This window comes from Schistocerca serialis, chromosome 9 (genome assembly GCF_023864345.2).
Source record: "Schistocerca serialis cubense isolate TAMUIC-IGC-003099 chromosome 9, iqSchSeri2.2, whole genome shotgun sequence".
NCBI classification, from domain to species: Eukaryota; Metazoa; Arthropoda; class Insecta; order Orthoptera; family Acrididae; genus Schistocerca; species Schistocerca serialis.
In genome coordinates this window covers 286,493,576-286,515,674 of record NC_064646.1, presented here as the reverse complement: position 1 = coordinate 286,515,674, position 22,099 = coordinate 286,493,576, and the positions used below count along the sequence as shown (strand labels likewise).

The 22,099-nt window shown below is 43.0% G+C and overlaps 1 protein-coding gene across 1 annotated transcript in view; it reads right to left on the bottom strand.

The window, feature by feature from the left end:
- Positions 1–22,099, bottom strand: part of LOC126419238 (scavenger receptor class B member 1) — a 417,921-nt gene that overhangs the window by 16,851 nt on the left and 378,971 nt on the right. Inside the window, exons 5-7 of the mRNA XM_050086384.1 lie at positions 16,715–16,853; positions 13,035–13,238; positions 2,604–3,000 (exon numbers count right to left, since the gene is read on the bottom strand). Of these exons, the coding sequence (XP_049942341.1) occupies positions 2,604–3,000; positions 13,035–13,238; positions 16,715–16,853 (740 nt within the window). The remainder of the gene's footprint in view (positions 1–2,603; positions 3,001–13,034; positions 13,239–16,714; positions 16,854–22,099) is intronic.

Here is a 22,099-nt window from a genome sequence, read left to right as displayed (position 1 = left end):
TCTACCGTGTATTTCGTCAGTGATCACTGTTATAAATGTTAATCCCGTGAATTACTATCGATAGTTCCGACAGGTCTCGAAAAGTTTTCTTGTAATAATCGGTACTGTTGTCGAGTTGGAGTCCTTTTTCTGTTCGTGTTTCTACGGGAAGAAGACAGTGTGACTTAAGTGAATGAGAGGAGCGGAGAAAGAATGACATAGCCTACGCGTCTCGAGAGATCGTGAGAGGGATGATTTTTTGTTTGTTTCTCGAAGCGCATGGAATTGCATGACGAGTACAGCTCAACAGCTGAGGTATATACATTACACACTGAAGTAAAAAGGACTCACGAAAGCGGATTATAGAGACGTTCATATTTAAGCACACTGATTACATATCGTATTTCTCAATTGACACACACAACAAAACATTTTGGAACGCTTTGAAAGAACCAGTACTTATGGATCGCATAAGTTGTGAGCAATCCAAAACAGAGGACGTTCAACACCAAATGTTCCGATTTGTTTGGTCGTCCTCCTGCGAATGTGCTTATTACACTGTCAGCGTTCAAGTGTGTCTGCATTTGCTGCTAAACTGAAGCAATTTCCATCATATGCTCTTCCAGTGAAAATGGAGACATAAAAACTCCACAAAGCACATGGCCTCCAAAGTTAAATGAGCTTGCTGCATACTATTTTCTTCCTCCTGCTTTGTGAAGTAACGCCGAAATATGACACCGTATGACAAAAGAGTAAAAGTTAGCAAAGTACGCCAGTTTTTTTCATATTTTTATAATACCATTGTCACCCATTCCAAGAAAATACCATCTAGTTGTGCTGTTGCAATTTATCGCTACTGAATCTCCCTTAAACCTCCCTTAAAATCATAGATATTGGTCATATCCCATAAAACTATGATAAAATATTGGTCGTCTTACTCACGAGACAGCTCAGCATTTAGCTCGGGTATGATATCTACCATATTTGACAGACAACAGGACGCACGTTTTTCTTCGGAAAATTGCCTCGTTCAAGTTCGTTTTATGCTCGAAATCAGTATACAAATTTCCAGCGTTTGGTTTAAAGTTTCTGACGGTCTCAAAAATAACCATGTATTTGATGGCGCGGGAAACCCATCATAGGCTTGCTAACACTGTCTCCCTCCCACCCCGTCATCACAAACCTGGAACACTATCTAGCCTATGATGCGTCACTGCAGTGCACAGTGTCAGTGAAAAACAAAGTCGCGGTTCTAGGCGCGCAGTCCGGAACCGTGCGACTGCTACGGTCGCAGGTTCTAATCCTGCCTCGGGCATGGATGTGTGTGATGTCCTTAGGTTAGTTAGGTTTAAGTAGTTCTAAGTTCTAGGGGACTGATGACCACAGCAGTTGAGTCCCATAGTGTTCAGAGCCATTTGAACCATTTGAAAAACAAAGAGGAAGAGGGTGAGGAGGAGGAAGAGGGTGGTGAGGAGGATGAAGAAGAAGAGGAGAGAGGAGGACGAGGAAGAGGAGGAGAGAGGAGGAGGAGGAAGAAGAGGAGGAGGAGGAGGAGGAGGAGGAAGAAGAGGAGGAGGAGGAGGAAGAAGAGGAGGAGGAGGTGGAGGAAGAAGAGGAGGAGGAGGAGGAGGAAGAAGAGGAGGAGGAGGAGGAAGAAGAAGAGGAAAAAAATGGCTCTGAGCACTATGGGACTTAACATCTGAGGTCATCAGTCCCCTAGAACTTAGAACTACTTAAACCTAACTAACCTAAGGACATCACACACATCCATGCCCCAGGCAGGATTCGAACCTGCGACTGTAGCGGTCTCGCGGTTCCAGACTGACGCGCCTAGAACCGCTTGGCCACACCAGCCGGCAAAGAAGAGGAGGAGGAGGAAGAAGAGGAGAAGGAGGAGGAAGAAGAGGAGAGAGGAGGAGGAGGAGGAGGAGGAGGAGGAGGAGGAGGAGAGAGGAGAAGGAGGAAGAAGAGGAGAGAGGAGGACGAGGAAGAAGAGGAGAGAGGAGGAGGAGGAAGAAGAGGAGGAGGAGGAGGAAGAAGAGGAGGAGGAGGAGGAAGAGGAGGAGGAGGAAGAAGAGGAGGAGGAGGAGGAGGAGGAGGAGGAGGAGGAAGAGGAGGAGGAAGAGGAGGAGGAGGAGGAGGAGGAGGAAGAGGAAGAGGAAACTCAGAAGACGATTTTCAGGGATTTGAAATGTAGGTTCGGTTTTATAAACGAAAAAAAAATGGGGCCAGTTTTGAAGTCTAATAATAAAAATGGTAATGTCATTTTTTTAAAAAAATGCTTAAAATTAAGGTACGCCTTATAGTCCGTAGCATGTTACAGGCTGTAAAATACAGTACTGCTGCACTATGGCCAGTTTTTGTGCAGCTCTTGTTTGATTTTAGAAAACCAAACTAAGAACGCAGTTGGCGACACTGTCTCTGGCGAGCCGCTTGAATTAGAGCGTGCAACGGCCTGATTGGCTGCCTTCAATGTTAATTAACCTTCAATGTTAAAACGGAGGAATGTATCGAATATTTCTCTTAATTTTTTTTTCTTCGCACAACTTACCCTGCAACAGCCTTGCAAGCTATTCAGGCTCTGAAGGAGAGGAGTAGTGGTAGAGAAAGTCTGCAGTACTCACAATACTGGCAGGGGCTGATGTTCTGCAGACCTCGGGGCGGGCAGGAGCCATCGGAGGCGGGACAGAAGCAGCGGTTGTCGGGCTTCTTGTCGGGCGCCTCGAAGACGTCGTCGGGCGGGACGTAGTAGCCCGCCTCGATGCCGTCCTTGGCGGTCATGTGCGTGAAGCGCAGCGGCAGCACGCGGCACAGGTCCTTGTCGTAGACGTGCACCACGTCGGCGCCGGTGAAGTAGCGCGGCGGGAAGAACGACCCCTCCGAGGCGCTGATGCTGTTGCACGGCGCCTCGGGCCAGTACGGCAGGTGGTCCAGCCCGTTCAGCCGGTTGATCAGCCCGAACTCCTTCATCGTCGTGTGGCCCGTGTAGATGGTGGACACCTCGTCCAGCGTGCCGTTCCGCTGAAACAGGCCGGGGAGCTCCAGTCAGTGTACTCACTAGCTGCAGGGTCACTAATGTCGCTATCATCCACTGGCGTATGTTATTAAGCTTACTGCTCATCTTGTACGTATGGTGAACAGAATATGAACTGAACGGAATGGGAGTGAACCGAAAAAAGGTCATTCCCGGTTTTAAGAAGGGCTGTAGGACAGATGCACACAATTGTAGACCTATATCGTTGACGCCAATCTGTTGCAAAATTGAGAGACACGTTTCATGCTAAATAATGATGACTTTTTGGAGAATGAAAATCTCTTCTATAAAAATCAACATGGATTCCGCAAACGGGTCTCCTGCGATACTAGGCTCTCTCTATTCCTCCAGTGGATCCACAGCGCCGTAGACAACGGCGGTCAGTTTGGTGACGTATTCCTTGACATCAGGAAGGCATTTGACACCGACCCGACCGCCGTTTAGTGACAAATATACGAGCTTATCGAGTATCGGAGCATATTTGTGACTGGTTTCGAGACTTCCTGGCAGACAGAACTCAACATGTCTCTCTTAACGGAATAAAATCGACGGATGTAAAGGTAATTTCCGGAGCACTCAAAGGAACTGTGATCGGACCGTTACTGTTTATAGCATATATAAATGACCTAGTAGAAAGTGTCGGATGCTCTATAAGGCTGTTCTGTAACACTGTAGCAATGCCAGAAGATAGTATCGTAGTAACAATTTGCAGAATAATCTCCAGAGAATTGATGAAATGTGTAGGCTCTGGCAGTTGAACATAAAAGTAAAAAATTTTGACATATTGGGATATCTAGGAAAAAATCCACTATTATATACCTATATTGCTAATGAAAAACCGCTGGAAATAGTATTGTTGTTGTTGTGGTCTTCAGTCCCGAGACTGGTTTGATGCAGCTCTCCATGCTACTCTATCCTGTGCAAGCTTTTTCATCTCCCAGTACCTACTGCAACCTACATCCTTCTGAATCTGCTTAGTGTATTCATCTCTTGGTCTCCCTCTACGATTTTTACCCTCCACGCTGCCCTCCAATACTAAATTGATGATCCCTTGATGCCTCAGAACATGTCCTACCAACCGATCCCTTCTTCTGGTCAAGTTGTGCCACAAACTTCTCTTCTCCCCAATCCTATTCAATACTTCCTCATTAGTTATGTGATCTACCCATCTAATCTTCAGCATTCTTCTGTAGCACCACATTTCGAAAGCTTCTATTCTCTTCTTGTCCAAACTATTTATCGTCCATGTTTCACTTCCATACATGGCTACACTCCATACGAATACTTTCAGAAATGACTTCCTGACACTTAAATCTATACTGGATGTTAACAAATTTCTCTTCTTCAGAAACGCTTTCCTTGCCATTGCCAGCCTACATTTTATATCCTCTCTTCTTCGACCATCATCAGTTATTTTGCTCCCCAAATAGCAAAACTCCTTTACTACTTTAAGTGCCTCATTTCCTAATCTAATTCCCTCAGCATCACTCGACTTAATTAGACTACATTCCATTATCCTTGTTTTGCTTTTGTTGATGTTCATCTTATATCCTCCTTTCAAGACACTGTCCATTCCATTCAACTGCTCTTCCAAGTCCTTTGCTGTCTCTGACAGAATTACAATGTCATCGGCGAACCTCAAAGTTTTTATTTCTTCTCCATGAATTTTAATACCTACTCCGAATTTTTCTTTTGTTTCCTTTACTGCTTGCTCAATATACAGATTGAACAACATCGGGGAGAGGCTACAACCCTGTCTTACTCCCTTCCCAACCACTGCTTCCCTTTCATGTCCCTCGACTCTTATAACTGCCATCTGGTTTCTGTACAAATTGTAAATAGCCTTTCGCTCCCTGTATTTTACCCCTGCCACCTTTAGAATTTGAAAGAGAGTATTCCAGTCAACATTGTCAAAAGCTTTCTCTAAGTCTACAAATGCTAGAAACGTAGGTTTGCCTTTCCTTAATCTTTCTTCTAAGATAAGCCGTAAGGTCAGTATTGCCTCACGTGTTCCAGTGTTTCTACGGAATCCAAACTGATCTTCCCCGAGGTTGGCTTCTACTAGTTTTTCCATTCGTCTGTAAAGAATTCGTGTTAGTATTTTGCAGCTGTGACTTATTAAGCTGATAGTTCGGTAATTTTCACATCTGTCAACACCTGCTTTCTTTGGGATTGGAATTATTATATTCTTCTTGAAGTCTGAGGGTATTTCGCCTGTTTCATACATCTTGCTCACCAGATGGTAGAGTTTTGTCAGGACTGGCTCTTCCACGGCCGTCAGTAGTTCCAATGGAATATTGTCTACTCCGGGGGCCTTGTTTCGTCTCAGGTCTTTCAGTGCTCTGTCAAACTCTTCACGCAGTATCATATCTCCCATTTCATCTTCATCTACATCCTCTTCCATTTCCATAATATTGTCCTCAAGTACATCGCCCTTGTATAGACCCTCTATATACTCCTTCCACCTTTCTGCTTTCCCTTCTTTGCTTAGAACTGGGTTTCCATCTGAGCTCTTGATATTCATACAAGTCGTTCTCTTATCTCCAAAGGTCTCTTTAATTTTCCTGTAGGCGGTATCTATCTTACCCCTAGTGAGATAGGCCTCTACATCCTTACATTTGTCCTCTAGCCATCCCTGCTTAGCCATTTTGCACTTCCTGTCGATCTCATTTTTGAGACATTTGTATTCCTTTTTGCCTGTTTCACTTACTGCATTTTTATATTTTCTCCTTTCATCAATTAAATTCAATATTTCTTCTGTTACCCAAGGATTTCTACTAGCCCTCGTCTTTTTACCTACTTGATCCTCTGCTGCCTTCACTACTTCATCCCTCAAAGCTACCCATTCTTCTTCTACTGTATTATTTTCCCCCATTCCTGTCAATTGCTCCCTTATGCTCTCCCTGAATCTCTGTACAAGCTCTGGTTCTTTTAGTTTATCCAGGTCCCATCTCCTTAAATTCCCACCTTTTTGCAGTTTCTTCAGTTTTAATCTACAGGTCATAACCAATAGATTGTGGTCAGAGTCCACATCTGCCCCTGGAAATGTCTTACAATTCAAAACCTGGTTCCTAAATCTCTGTCTTACCATTATATAATCTATCTGATACCTTTTAGTATCTCCAGGGTTCTTCCATGTATACAACCTTCTTTCATGATTCTTAAACCAAGTGTTAGTTATGATTATGTTGTGCTCTGTGCAAAATTCGACCAGGCGGCTTCCTCTTTCATTTCTGTCCCCCAATCCATATTCACCTACTATGTTTCCTTCTCTCCCTTTTCCTACACTCGAATTCCAGTCACCCATGACTATTAAATTTTCTTCTCCCTTCACAATCTGAATAATTTCTTTTATTTCCTCATACATTTCTTCAATTTCTTCGTCATCTGCAGAGCTAGTTGGCATATAAACTTGTACTACTGTAGTAGGCGTGGGCTTCGTATCTATCTTGGCCACAATAATGCGTTCACTATGCTGTTTGTAGTAGCTTACCCGCATTCCTATTTTCCTATTCATTATTAAACCTACTCCTGCATTACCCCTATTTGATTTTGTGTTTATAACCCTGTAGTCACCTGACCAGAAGTCTTGTTCCTCCTGCCACCGAACTTCACTAATTCCCACTATATCTAACTTCAACCTATCCATTTCCCTTTTTAAATTTTCTAACCTACCTGCCCGATTAAGGGATCTGACATTCCACGCTCCGATCCGTAGAACGCCAGTTTTCTTTCTCCTGATAACGACATCCTCTTGAGTAGTCCCCGCCCGGAGATCCGAATGGGGGACTATTTTACCTCCGGAATATTTTACCCAAGAGGACGCGATCATCATGTAATCATACAGTAAAGCTGCATGCCCTCGGGAAAAATTACGGCTGTAGTTTCCCCTTGCTTTCAGCCGTTCGCAGTACCAGCACAGCAAGGCCGTTTTGGTTATTGTTACAAGGCCAGATCAGTCAATCATCCAGACTGTTGCCCTTGCAACTACTGAAAAGGCTGCTGCCCCTCTTCAGGAACCACACGTTTGTCTGGCCTCTCAACAGATACCCCTCCGTTTTGGTTGCACCTACGGTACGGCTATCTGTATCGCTGAGGCACGCAAGCCTCCCCACCAACGGCAAGGTCCATGGTTCATGGGGGGGGGGGGGGGGGGGGGGGAAATAGTAGATACTGTAAAATATCCAGGGGGGAAATAGTATATACTGTAAAATATCCAGGGGTAACTATCCAAAGTGGCCGTAAGTGGAATTTCCACATAAAGCAAATAGTGGGAGAAGTAGATAGCAGACTCAGATGCACAGGAAGAATCTTAAGGTAAAGTAACTGATCCATGAAGTAAGTGGCTTATACGGCGCTTGCTCGACCTATTCTTAAATATTGTTCATCTATCTCGGGTCTCTGCCAGATAAGACTCATAGAACCGACATAGAAGATGCAACGAAGAACGGCGCATTTCGTCACGGGATCATTTAGTCGGCACGAGAGTTTTACGGAGTTGCTCAACGAACTCCATTAGCAGGGGTTACAAGAGAGGCGTTGTGCATCGCAGAGATTTGCAATTGAAACTTTGGGAGAGCACTTTCCGGGAAGACTCTGACTACTTGTTACTTCTCTCTCTCTCTCGCTCTCTCCCGCCCGAATACGTCTCGCGTAATAACCACAAGGGGAAAATTCGAAATCAGAGCCAATACAGAGGCTTGCTGACAATCATTCTTCCCACGCGCTTTTCGTGAGTGGAATAGCGTTCCAGGCCTCAGTTAGTGGTACAAAAAGTACACTCCTCCACACGCCATTAGATGTCTTGCGGAGTATTATGTGGATGTAGACGAGTAGCAGTGGGATTAGCGATAAACTTATAGCTGGTGACCAAAAAGTAGATGGAATGAAGGATTTCGGTCAGCTTGAAGACAAAATGATTCATGATGGCCGAAGCAAGGAGGATATAAAAATCAGGTTACCCGAAAGGAGTCTGCTAGCATCAAACACAAGTTTTAGTTTGAAGAAGAAATATCTGAAAACTTAAGTTTAGAGCATAGCATTACATTTGAGTTAATCAGAAACTCTTAGAAAGCTGATAAAGAAGAACAACGTTGAAAATTATGTGGACTGATACGAAATCAGGAGTTTCGTTGCAGAAACGGCGAGGAAAGGAATGTATGGAGAATACTGACATGAAAATCGGATAGAACCATGGGATATTTTTTAAGAGATCAGAAAATAGTTTCCATGGTGTTGCATTGAGCTGTGGAGGGTAGGGAAGACAGATCTGAATATCTCCAACGAGAATGCAAGTGTTATTCTTAGCTGAAGAGATTCGCGTTGGAGAAGATCGCAGGCCGCAGCAATGCAGTCAGAAGAGTGATGGGAGAAAAAGAAAATAGTGTGAATCCGAGCCTCACAGACAGGGATAACTTCGATACAACGGCCGAAGGGTCTCCGGTGAGCCTACATCTATATTCTTTAAAGAATGTCAGAGTGTGTTTCCCATACCAATTCTTATTAGTGTGACTTCGCGATCCACACCCATGTTGAGCATAGGAAGAATGACTGCTGTTTAAACGACTCTGTGCGTGCTGTGATCGATATAATTTTGCCTTAGAAATCTCAATGGGACCAATATATATGCGGTTGTAGTATATTCTAGCTGCTTGACTTCGAGCTTGTTCTAGAAACTTTGTAACTAAGCTTTCACGAGATAATCTGCGTCTGTCTTAAAGCGTGTGCCAGTTCAGCCTCTTCAGTATGTCTGTGACCTGACAGGTAGGTCAGACGCACCTGTGACCGTTCATGCTGTCCTTCGATGTATACGTTCCATATCTCCTGTCACTCCTATTTGCTGCAAATCCCACGAATAGCAATATTCTAGAATGGGTCACACGATCGTTTTGTGAGTAACACCCTTCGCACACTTATTGTATTATTCCAATATCCTGTCAGTGAACCGAAGTTTGCCATCTGATTTACCTGCGACTGAGGCTTTGCGAACGTTCCATGTCGTACTTCTACAAATTGTTACTGCCACGTATTTATATTAAGTAACTGACTACAATTGACTCTGTGATAGTGTAATTTTAAAATGCTACATTGTTCCGTTCTCTGAAGTGAAAAATTTTACAAGTTTGATTATTTACATCAAATTGCCAATATTTGCACCACTTTGAAATTAATCATAATGTAACAGAATGTTCGTCCAAGTTACTTCACACAATACTTCATTACAGATAAAAGAATTATCTGCGGGAAGTCTGAGGTTCTGTTAATATTGTTAGCAGTACCATTAATATACAGGATATCCGGGTTAGATATGTAATAATATAAAATGTAATAACTTGAGAAGTAAACGAGATATTTATTGACGGTACATTTCTACGCGTATGGTAACTTAAAAAGTATTTTACACATAACACACGTCGATATGCGCATTATTAGTGGCGCGACAGATACCATATCTCTATTCCACTCCTGCTCAAGTGTTCTGAAACATTGAACACCTGACATTTTGTGGTATCTGCACGAATGCGAAGGCACATATCTGGTATATTACAAACTAGTGTCTGGTACACCTATTTCTTGATAAACCCCCATAGAAAGAAAAGTATGGATTAATGCAACACTAGCCTCTGTAACTTCGTGCTTGGCGCGGTGGTCCGATATCGAAATTCCCACTTCCTTAAGGCTATTGTCCTATTTCTTGATTGTTACGTAAGTGGGATAACCGGCAGCTGGACGCAGTGAATACTCACGCAGAAAACGACGTTGTACCAGTGTGACAGACTTAGCTCCACGACAGAAAGCACACAGAACACCTTGTGCTGTGGAGTCCACATGTGTACTGATGCCCGTTTACATGAATAAAGCAGTTACGTGCATGTGTACACAGTACCAATTGCAGCATGCAAACACAGTAAACATTTCACAATTAATAAAATGTTCCCAGCTATTATGCCGCGGTCGAATGGATTTAGATTTAAAACCTGACCTTTCGTTCCCATCTGCGGAGAACATTTTCGAGGGGAATCGTAGCTTTGCTGAATGTCCGATTCTCACCCTGGCTCGATACCGACTACAGCAAAATTCCGCTTCCGTGTGACGTCACATGTTTTGATTACGCGGTCGCAATTGGCCGTTGTCGACTGCCGTCGTCCGCTGTTGCAGTCATCCCGTTGTGGAAGACTGATACACATCTTCAGCACCGGAATCCCAATGCCAATTTCACGCCCTTCTCCTTCCTACTGAAATTCCTGCGGTGTTTTGCAATCTCTGTGATCTCACTGTATAGCCTTTCACGGTATAGGCTTGTAACTGCCAGTACTTGAGTTTTATCAAAATGAATGTGGTGGTTTCCTGGCTGTAAGGAATGTTCCGCAACAGCTTATCCGTCAGTCTCCCTTCTTCTGCAATTGCCGACTCTTCGAGTCGTTTTTGGACAGTTCTTCTTACGGAATCCTATTAATTGTAGCTTTTACCTGCAGTTGGCATCCTCGGCCGATTTTAGGTGATCTTTTATCTTCCGTGTGGGTGTGTAAATTACCGCGATGTTCAGCTTTTTGAAGATTTTTTTCTACGCGGTCAGTCACGTCTTTAATAAATGGCAGGAAAACTTTCGATTTCACCGGCGCTGGAGTATCGCTATGATTTCTAAGCGGTGGTACTAAAGCTTTTTCCACGTCAGTGTACGAATAACCATTCCTGAGCAATGCATTGGTGAGATCCAGAAACCGGTTTGGAAGGTAGGTACTGGCAGCAGTACAGCTGTGAGGACGGGGTGTGAGTCATGCTTGGGTAGTTCAGTTGGTAGAGCATTTGCCCGCGGAAGGCAAAGGTCCCGAGTTCGAGTCTCGGGATCGCCACCAGCCACCTCACCACACTCATCACAAGAAGAACGTGTGCAGTGATAGTGAATAAGAGCAACAGAAAATATAGTGCTTTCTGCTCTCGCCTCAAATAGGTAAGTATAGTAGTATAAAGTGTTTCTTATTGGTGAAATCAGTGATACAAAGTGCTTCTCACCAAACATCTGTCATGCTCGCGGCCAAATCAGTGTCAAAAGTATGCCCAGTAGTACTACGAGTGTTTTTCTTTTTCGTTATTTTACTGTATTGTGTAGGATAAAAGCTTTACTTACAAGGGAACCTCCGCATCGCACCCTCATCAGATTTAGTTATAAGTTGGCACAGTGGATAGGCCTTGAAAAACTGAACACAGATCAATCGAGAAAACAGGAAGAAGTTGTGTGGAACTATGAAAAAAATAAGCAAAATATACAAACTGAGTAGTTGACGTGTAAGATAGGCAACATCAAGAACACTATGAACGCATAAGCGCCGTGCTCCAGTGGTTAGCGTGAGCAACTGCGGGACGAGAGGTCCTTAGTTCAAGTCTTCCCTCGAGTGAAAAGCTTAATTTTTTATTTTCAGTTTATGTGACAAACTCTTATGTTTTCATCACTTTTTTGGGAGTGATTATCACATCCACAAGAAAACCTAAATCGGGCAAGGTAGAAGAATCTTTTTACCCATTCGCCAAGTGTACAAGTTAGGTGGGTCGACAACATATTCCTGTCATGTGACGCACATGCCGTCACCAGTGTCGTATAGAATATATCAGACGTGTTTTCCTGTGGAGGAATCGGTTGACCTATGACCTTGCGATCAAATGTTTTCGGTTCCCGTTGGAGAGGCACGTCCTTTCGTCTACTAATCGCACGGTTTTGCGGTGTGATCGCAAAACACAGACACTAAACTTATTACAGTTAACAGAGACGTCAATGAACGAACGGACAGATCATAACTTTGCGAAAATAAAGAAAGAAAACTTTTCACTCGAGGGAAGACTTGAACCAAGGACCTCTCGTTCCGCAGCTGCTCACGCTAACCACGGGACCACGACGCTCGTAAGCTGTGGCTGTCCTTGATGTTGCCTGTCTTGCCCATGGACTATTCAGTTTGCATATTTTGCTTATTTTTTCCATAGTTCCACATAACTTCTTGCTATTTTCTCGTTTGATCTGTGTTCAGTTTTTCAAGGCCTATCCACTGTGCCAACTTATAACTAAATCTGAGGGGGGTGCGATGGGGAGGTTCCCTTGTTAGTCAAAAGTGCCAACTACTCATTTTTTCTTTAATGATTTCCTTTACTATGTGCCCTATAAAATTTATATTGTTTACTCACTCTTCGCTCTCTGCTTCTCTTGTATGACATAAATTTCTCTCTTCTTCAGTCTATGTATAATCTGTAGTATATGTAAAAAAGTTTCTTCCACTTATGCTCCATCTATCATGCTGATGTTTCCCTCATACTGCCCCACCTAACAGTGCAAACAAGGAAGAGATCAAACCTGAATGCACAATGTGCCTGTGGCATCACAAGTGCATGACATACAGAAACATGAACTCAAAATCAATGTGTCGATGCTACATATAAATTATTATGCCTGTCCTGCAATGTTTTACCCAAAAAAAGATGACAAATGGCCATGTAAAAGGGTTCAAGAAATAAAAATAAGAGCAAAACGGAAAAGAAAAGAATATACAAAGGAAAACCTATAAAATGACAGTAATGTTAAGCAACACTAGGAATATAATAGGTTAATAGAATAAATTGTTTTTTTTTTAATGTATCATTGTTAATATATTTAAATAAATATATATGGTTACAAAAAAAGGTCCGGCACACAGTTTTAATCAGCCAGGAAGTTTCATCGGTGAGATGTTTTAATTCTGCGTTAAGCACCTGTGTAACATTTCCGGCCATGAAAGTTTACATTTTACCATACTTTTAGAAGCAAACCGCCAATAAATATTCAGCTACATCTCAAATTACTACATATTGTACTATTATATGTTTAACCCGGTCACCATGTACAATATGAACAGTAAGATAAGAGAGAGAGAGTCGAGCTCACACTGCGGCTTTCCAACACACGCTCTTCCCGAGCATCAGTCACGACTGGACCGGGAGAGGAGAAACTGTCAATGAAACACAAAGTACACCACAAGGTGGCTTGCGGAGCACTCACAGTGAGCAGTAGGCCCATCTTGGCGTTGGGCCGCTGGCCGCGCGGGAAGACCTTGCTGGCGATTTTGGTGAAGGGGTCGTCGTAGCCGAACATGAGCTCCTGCGCCGTCACGTGCACGAACGGCTTCTGCTTCCACACGCGCAGCACGATGTTGAGCGCCCTGGCCGCCAGCCGCGGTATGCTGTTCATGTGCGAGGACAGCGTCTGCAACACACCAGCTCCACTTACGTACCTGTCACTTTCTTCCATATCCACAGCACTCATCTTTCGGGCATCCTCTACATCAACATCTGTTAGAATTACTACAAAGTTGACAAATTTACGTTACTCGTAATTTGGCAGTTTATGTCGGTACAATATGAAGTCAGTCGCTTTCTGAATTTGATACGATTTCTTGCACCTGAGAGGTGGGGACGTGTGAAAAAATACGTGGGTACATATAAGTTAACGTAACTTTTTCACATGTCACTATGTTACTGGCTGTAAACTGTCTTTTTTTTCTTTTTTCAAATGATTTTTTTCGTGGCATTGCTGGATACTTTTAGAACACACACTATCAGATGAACTTTTTCTCAAAGATTTCTTTACCTACCAATTCCAAAATGTGGTAGGTTATTCTTAGTAATCAGATAAATTGGGTACCAGTCTTTTAAAATCAGTCTTAGAACCCTTGCAACAAATTTTTATGAAATAAAATTTGCTAAGTCTGATAGTAATGCACACTGAAAAATTCTGTACCACAGAAGGATGTTTTATAGTATGTACATGGTCCGTAGCTAATCTCACCTTTTTATCTTCAATGGTTCAGCAGAAAATGTTCCTTATACACCTAAGAATTAAAGTTGCGACAAATGCAGAAAAAAGATTTTATCAGCATTTATGCCGGAACCAAACACTTAGTGTCTTTGATCTTCATATACACTCCTGGAAATGGAAAAAAGAACACATTGACACCGGTGTGTCAGACCCACCATACTTGCTCCGGACACTGCGAGAGGGCTGTACAAGCAATGATCACACGCACGGCACAGCGGACACACCAGGAACCGCGGTGTTGGCCGTCGAATGGCGCTATCTGCGCAGCATTTGTGCACCGCCGCCGTCAGTGTCAGCCAGTTTGCCGTGGCATACGGAGCTCCATCGCAGTCTTTAACACTGGTAGCATGCCGCGACAGCGTGGACGTGAACCGTATGTGCAGTTGACGGGCTTTGAGTGAGGGCGTATAGTGGGCATGCGGGAGGCCGGGTGGACGTACCGCCGAATTGCTCAACACGTGGGGCGTGAGGTCTCCACAGTACATCGATGTTGTCGCCAGTGGTCGGCGGAAGGTGCACGAGCCCGTCGACCTGGGACCGGACCGCAGCGACGCACGGATGCACGCCAAGACCGTAGGATCCTACGCAGTGCCGTAGGGGACCGCACCGCCACTTCCCAGCAAATTAGGGACACTGTTGCTCCTGGGGTATCGGCGAGGACCATTCGCAACCGTCTCCATGAAGCTGGGCTACGGTCCCGCACACCGTTAGGCCGTCTTCCGCTCACGCCCCAACATCGTGCAGCCCACCTCCAGTGGTGTCGCGACAGGCGTGAATGGGGGGACGAATGGAGACGTGTCGTCTTCAGCGATGAGAGTCGCTTCTGCCTTGGTGCCAATGATGGTCGTATGCGTGTTTGGCGCCGTGCAGGTGAGCGCCACAATCAGGACTGCATACGACCGAGGCACACAGGGCCAACACCCGGCATCATGGTGTGGGGAGCGATCTCCTACACTGGCCGTACACCACTGGTGATCGTCGAGGGGACACTGAATAGTGCACGGTACATCCAAACCGTCATCGAACCCATCGTTCTACCATTCCTAGACCGGCAAGGGAACTTGCTGTTCCAACAGGACAATGCACGTCCGCATGTATCCCGTGCCACCCAACGTGCTCTAGAAGGTGTAAGTCAACTACCCTGGCCAGCAAGATCTCCGGATCTGTCCCCCATTGAGCATGTTTGGGACTGGATGAAGCGTCGTCTCACGCGGTCTGCACGTCCAGCACGAACGCTGGTCCAACTGAGGCGCCAGGTGGAAATGGCATGGCAAGCCGTTCCACAGGCCTACATCCAGCATCTCTACGATCGTCTCCATGGGAGAATAGCAGCCTGAATTGCTGCGAAAGGTGGATATACACTGTACTAGTGCCGACATTGTGCATGCTCTGTTGCCTGTGACTATGTGCCTGTAATTCTGTCAGTGTGATCATGTGATGTATCTGACCCCAGGAATGTGTCAATAAAGTTTCCCCTTCCTGGGACAATGAATTCACGGTGTTCTTATTTCAATTTCCAGGAGTGTAGCTCCGTTCTTCTAATCTGACCCTCCCGTCACGCCTTTTTTGCAATATCCTTCACTAACCATTCAGAACTAGCAATACGCACATCATCAGTCATCTTCAGCTGGTTTTAGTGAAGTAACCAGCATCAAATCTCAGTCTCTTAACGGCCCTGATTCTTCCAGTGTTATCATCATTAAACACCAGACAACCATCATATGACGAAATTCTGACGATAATACACGAGAAAACGTTTTCTTCGGGCGTCTCTTGTAAACAATTATATTAAAGATTTCGTTCGGGTTGTGTGTTCCACCAAGTGTGCATTCCTTTAATGTATCGTAATTAATCACACCGTAAATGGCTCACAGCCTTCTGTATTCTACACATGTCTTCTCTGATGACACGAATCTATAAAATTTCCCAAACAAGGACAGAGTCGTGTAGAAAAGTAGGCGTGGCACTCGCGAATTGTTTGAAACAAGATGGGTTTTACATCTTTGTATCACGAATTAAACTCTGAAAATTGGAGACAGTATTTCTAACATGCTACAGAAATATCTGTTAGCAAAAAGTTTCAACGTTTTGACCAATTTTTCATACATTCTCCCTTAAACTAGATTTCTAGCCACTGCAGGCTCATCATCAGTTAGAAATGAAGGAATGTTATTTTCTGGACCGTGTGCAGTCAGATAGTAGAGTAGTCGTGATTACACTGCTTCGTCGTATCCACGACAAATTCATTCTGATAATGCACCTTTAGTTAGGTTACACACACACACACACACACACACACACACACACACATACACACAGTAAAGAGGCCTTGCGTTTGTTTACTGTGAACCAAGTGCACCTAAATAGTGTGTGTGTTTGTGTGTGTGTGTAAATGTACATTATTGGCTTGAGTTTCTCATGGATACAACGAGGGAGTGTAATTACCACAACTCTACCGTTTTCCTGCACATAGGCCAGGAAATATTGCTCCTATAACGCCTCGATCAGATGATGAACTTACAGTGGCTGGAAAACTATTTAATGGCGCAAGGAATCTTATCAAAGTCAGAAAGCGACTGATTGCGTATTATAACCACATAAACCATCAATTTAAATCACAGATGCAGTTCGCCATTGACAATAGATGTAATGAATTCACTCAGAACTGTTTCTGCCTTAATCATTGTCTCTCAACTCGTTATACACTATTTGATACAAAGTATCTGATCTCGAGGTCTAATTTACGTTCAAAGGTGATTGATCCTAGTTTCGATATGCGTGGACGCCCTCACGGGAACTGTCTTAGTCACGGATCGGTAGTCATGGCAGAATGTGCTCAGGTGAGAGCAGTAATGAATACTTACCAGTAGAGGGATGTTGGGCACAGTCAGCTTGAGGTTCTTGTCAGCAGAGATTTCCGGGACGAACTGCAGGATCTTGTTGTGCTGGTAGGTAACGGTACCATTGTCGTGGAACTTGATGTTCACCTTCTCCATGTCCTCCCTGCCAGGCAAAAACACGAAAACTGTTTAGCTCACGATTCGTCTGCATCATCGTGTTTCGCGCACTGGTTGACTTGCGTAATATTTATATCAAAAACTACAGCAAAGACGAATATTACTCCGATCACAGGTAAGTGAGTGGTTCATCTACAACAGTTATTAACAAATAGACGACATAAAAGTACAAAAACATCTTGCATTGCGTTCACACAAAGCGGGAATACGGATGGGTAACTGCAAAAATGTTTCTGCGTTGCCTTGACAATTGTTAAAATATTGTTTGGAGTGGTTTGTTGTTACGTCCTGTATTACTTAATATTTTCCATCATCATACGTTTTTGACCCATTTGAGTTTCAGTAACCTGTTCAATAGTTTACTGGCTATTCGCTTGTGCAACAGAACAACATACGTCGGAGATGTTTCCTGTTTTATTTGCAAGACCATAATCAGACCGTTGAAGATTAAACGGTACTAGTAAACATCTTTCTGCGCTTCCAGAATGAGTTCAACACTTTACATTACAGTGTACACTGTTGTCGAACTTCGTGAGAGATTGACATTTTATGTTAGATAGGAGATTCAACCTTGACACTTGCTGTAGAATTAATTGTCTTACCGACTAAGGTGTCTGGGCTAGATTGCCAACCGTGTTCACGATTCCTGTATTCCTGTCTATAAGTAAGTCTGCCATGAAGGTATCGTACCAATTTTTTTTGTAATTCCAACATTTCTCTCTCATACACGTTTCCGTTTCACACTGTATTTGAAAGGCGCAACTCAATGTAAGTAGGCTAACTAACGAACCGTTTCAGATCTAAAAAACCAACGATTGTATACAGCGAACAAGGCTTGCAAGTATTAAGTTCTTTTGTACCACTGATGAGGTGATTAAAAGGCGAGCTATTTCTGACGTGAACATACACCGTAGTACTCGGTTGCAGAAGGGACGATAGCAAAAACTAAACAAATTTCTTTAATATTTACATTTAACCGTGTTGTACATCAGCAGACAGTCTATTATCTACAACAATATTACAATATTTTATGTAAAGACAATAAAATCAATTATCTCTGTAGCGTGTGATTTTTCAAATGTGACTTTCCTTCATTTTTTTTTTTTTTTTACAGGCTCATTGCTTTCAAAACTTCTGAGTTCAGATTCGTAACAAACTATTTTCCCTGTAGAACGGTATATGAGTTAGATCTTTCCGTCGTTGTGTTATCTATCCTTTATTTGTATTCGCTTATAAGAATCTGTCATCTCTTATCTATACTGTTAGAATCGTTGGCTCGTCGATTAATGATGTGGAATGAAAACTGGTCGGAGTCTAGCAGAGCAAAACCATCAACCCTTATGCCATTACCTCCGGAAGTTCTCACATACATCTGCTTGATAGATGCTGACACTCGAGGAACACGATTGAAAATAACTCGCCTTATTTGGCTGTTGGTATTAAAGATACCAAGCATTTGTCTCCTTTTAGATGTACAGGCCATCTGGTATTGTCCTAGTAGATACTCTCTTCGAAAACATTGAAGCCATCACGATATGATAGAAGACGTCGTAATGACGAAATTGACAGCTTTGGTTTAGCGCGAATGTTAAAAGAGACTGCGAAACAGGTTTACAATTGGAAAAGAATCAGATCTGTACGTTCCACTAGGGTCATTGCGGGCAGAGCACAAGTTCGGATTGGGGGGAAACTGGCGACGGATCCGGCTTTGCCAATTTAGATCATCTGAAATAAACAATGCTCGCTGAAAGTGCCTATTTTGGAATTCCTAAAACAACTTAGTTCACCCACATTTGCACTTAGAATTATTACGAATCTTGGTGAAAGACAAGTCAATAAGTTGACACATTTTACATAGTATTTTTTAACAATGTGATTAGGATGTTGTTCTGTGGTGTCTCATCTTTCAGAACGTCTTCATAGCTCAGAAACGTTGTAGAAGAATATGTGGTGCTCACCCACTATCATCTTGTTGACATCTGTTTAAGAAGGTGGGTGTCTGATAATGCTTCACAGTATACTTATTCCCTCATGAAGTTTATTAGAAAAAATCCATTGCTGTTCAAAGGTAACAATGATGTGCATAATTACAATACCAGAAGGAAAAATGACAACCATTAATTCACATTAAGGTTTTCCTTAGCGCAAAAAGTGGTGTACAGTGCTGCAACTCAAATTTTTGTTTATTTACCCGGGTATATAAAATTGAGAAACAGCAAAGTAAAATTTGAAAATAAACTGATACAGTTTCTCCTCGACAACTACCCCTGTTCCGTAGCAGAATTTCTGTTATTGTAATCTGTAAAAGGTGGTGGGTAGCTACTTATACCTGCGTATATAAAAAAAAAACCTTACAAATGCTCATGTGCAGCCATATTTACAAATTAATTTTCAATGTGAATGTAAAATGACTTGTTCAACGTCATTAGGATTACTCGTCCAAAACTATCAATGAAATACTAAGTTAATTAACTCGTTCTTCAGTCACTGTGCTGCGAGCTGTGAGTCTAATGCTACCATGTCCATCATGCCACTGATTCGATCTTTCTCATGGTCCGAAAGGTAACGATAAGCTACACATGCGCGTATTCTGTTGAAGCTACGTTACGATCTCCGCTTGAAAGTTTCCACTCTTATTAGACAACCCAATAGCCATAAAGTACTCACGCCATCCATCTGTGGCAGTGCCTTTCCCCTAGAGGAATATCTTGTCGATAGCAGCTTCGAGCACTGTAAAGGTGACTAAGGCAGTTGATAATGACTGTGCACTGGAGAAAATTGGTACCAGGACATAACTCTTTGAAGGAAGCTACTGGATAATGAGGAAGAAAAACTTTTCCACGCTGTTGCCAATTCAGATCATCTGAAATAAACGATGCTCCCTGAAAGTGCCTATTCAATCTCTAAGCTATTTGAAACGGTAACCACATTTTCAAAGAATTCTGACGGGAGGATGTTGCCAGCAAAGGAGAGGGAGGGAAACAAAACTTTTTCGTTCATAGTGATGTCTAATATACAGTACATTTCAGAATTCTTATTTTTTTTCATTTCCCATTACAGGTCAGTTGAGGATCATCTTTAAGAAGCTTATCAGAGATTTCATTTCTTCAATTTTATCTTCCCTTTCTCTTCCTTCGGTTCCAGGGTTAGTAATGTATCTAAAATCTTTTCACTTCATAATTTTCTTACTATATTTTATGCTGTTTTAATGGGTTTCTTATTCATGGTAACTTCCTTCGGCTATTTAACCAGTTCTTTAGGACAGTTATTTTTACGTTTCAGTTTTAAAATGTTGTTAATTTTTTTTCTTGTTAGTCTGTTAAGTTCCGTTCATGCGACGTGCCTGTAAAAAATTAACCTCTGCTAATTTCGTGTGCATTTGTGTTTGACTTTAACGGTGCAATATTATTGTTAGCCGTAAGACTTCCTTACGTCTTTAGTTTGTCATACATTGTTTTTTCAAGTTTTCTGTATATAGACAATTTACATCTTTGATTTTATAGTCTTATGTCCACACTAGCATTTTAAAAAATGGCCCAAGAACGAGAAGATATAATTTTCCACCTTCAACACTGCCGTGTATTTAACAACAGCGCAGAGACCAAATACGGGTGCAGATTTCTAACAGTTTACTTATATGAGGAACGACGATGGATCTAAGACTGAGCCCCGGGGAACGCCCATACGTTATTTCTCCCCAGATATAATAAACGAGATAGGCTCAAGACAACTGTATGGCAAGAGGAATGAACACGAGTCTTTCCAGAAGGCCTACACCATGAGGAGAAGCATGACTCTCTTACTGGTTGTGCAGAGTATGCGTGTGAAAAGATGTGATGGCAGGTCCTAGTGGTACACGAACTCAACTCTGCTCGCAACACAGGTTGGCAGGCTCGCTGAGACTCTTAAGATGTTCTTGGTGGCGATTGAAGAGCATCCCAGAAATGCGTAATAGGACTCAGAACTGCAGTCCTGACTGGGTGGTCGGCGCTTTGGATATCTTCAGAACAGTTCAGTATGAACAGGCTTTATCGTCTGTTTAAGTGTGCCTTAGAAAAGTCACAGATGTGGTTCAGTGCCTTATTTCTGTGACACCGGACATTAATTTTTTTCAGACCACCAACAAAGACAAGAAGCTCTGTACTCACATCTAGTGTGTTTTTCTATTCAAAAGCATAATGAGGTTACTGAGGGAGAGGGTAGAGTAGTATCTACACCCAGCATCCTCAGTTACTTGTCCTGAAAGTTCTACTTTATGTCTTCCTGTACAACATTTTGTACATTTCGGCAGCCTCAAGTACCATCACGTCATGTGCTTAAGCCCTGTTTGTTATGTTATCAGCTCAGTTTTCAGCATCGTCCTTTATTATATCGTCTAGGCAGGCCTGATGGTGTAATGGTAAAGTTCGTGCCGTGAAATCGAAAAGTCACAGTATCGAGTACCCATCGGACGACAGTCTAACTTAGCCTTCAACTCTCTATGATATGAAAATTCGCTGGGGACGAAACATGGTGTGGATTCCACGTTAAATTGTAGGACCCATTTCCCAGATAAAAGTATTGGGATAGGAACACACAAATCGACGAAACGACGTCGAGCTGAAAGTCTTGTACCGGGTTGTTAAGCCGCACGAATTTATTATTATGGCACAGCATCTCAACCGTTTAGATTCTATTTTCCGACGTTCACTGATTCAATGACTGAGTTGCGTACATTGCTGAACTTTCGCTCTCTCCACGTACAACTGAACCAGTCCTCCGCTTCTAAAGATATCGACGTCCACAGGACGTTCAACCTTAACATTCCCGCCTCCGTTCTATTCAGAAACTGCTGGTACGCTTGAGTCCAACATTTTTCTAACATTATTCTCGTCTTTAAACGACGTAGAATACGTTATAAGCGAATAAACAGATGACTTAGTGATTTTATATAATTGCGAGCGAAACAGAACGTCACTTAAAGTGTTTGGCTTATGGAAACTTTCTCGGCCATTGCATACCATTCTCTTTAATTCCCTACGCACAATCATCGTGCTAATGAGACTGCTGATATGACTTTGGAGCTCACGAGTTATTCCCTCCGCTGATATCATGTGATTTTTCACAACCACTCTCCACAATGCTTGACGATCCCTGTCCGTCAGTAGATGAATTGGGTGTCGCTCTTCCTTTCCACTGAACAGTCACATCAACAGTCGCCGACCGGAGTGGCCGTGCGGTTCTAGGCGCTAC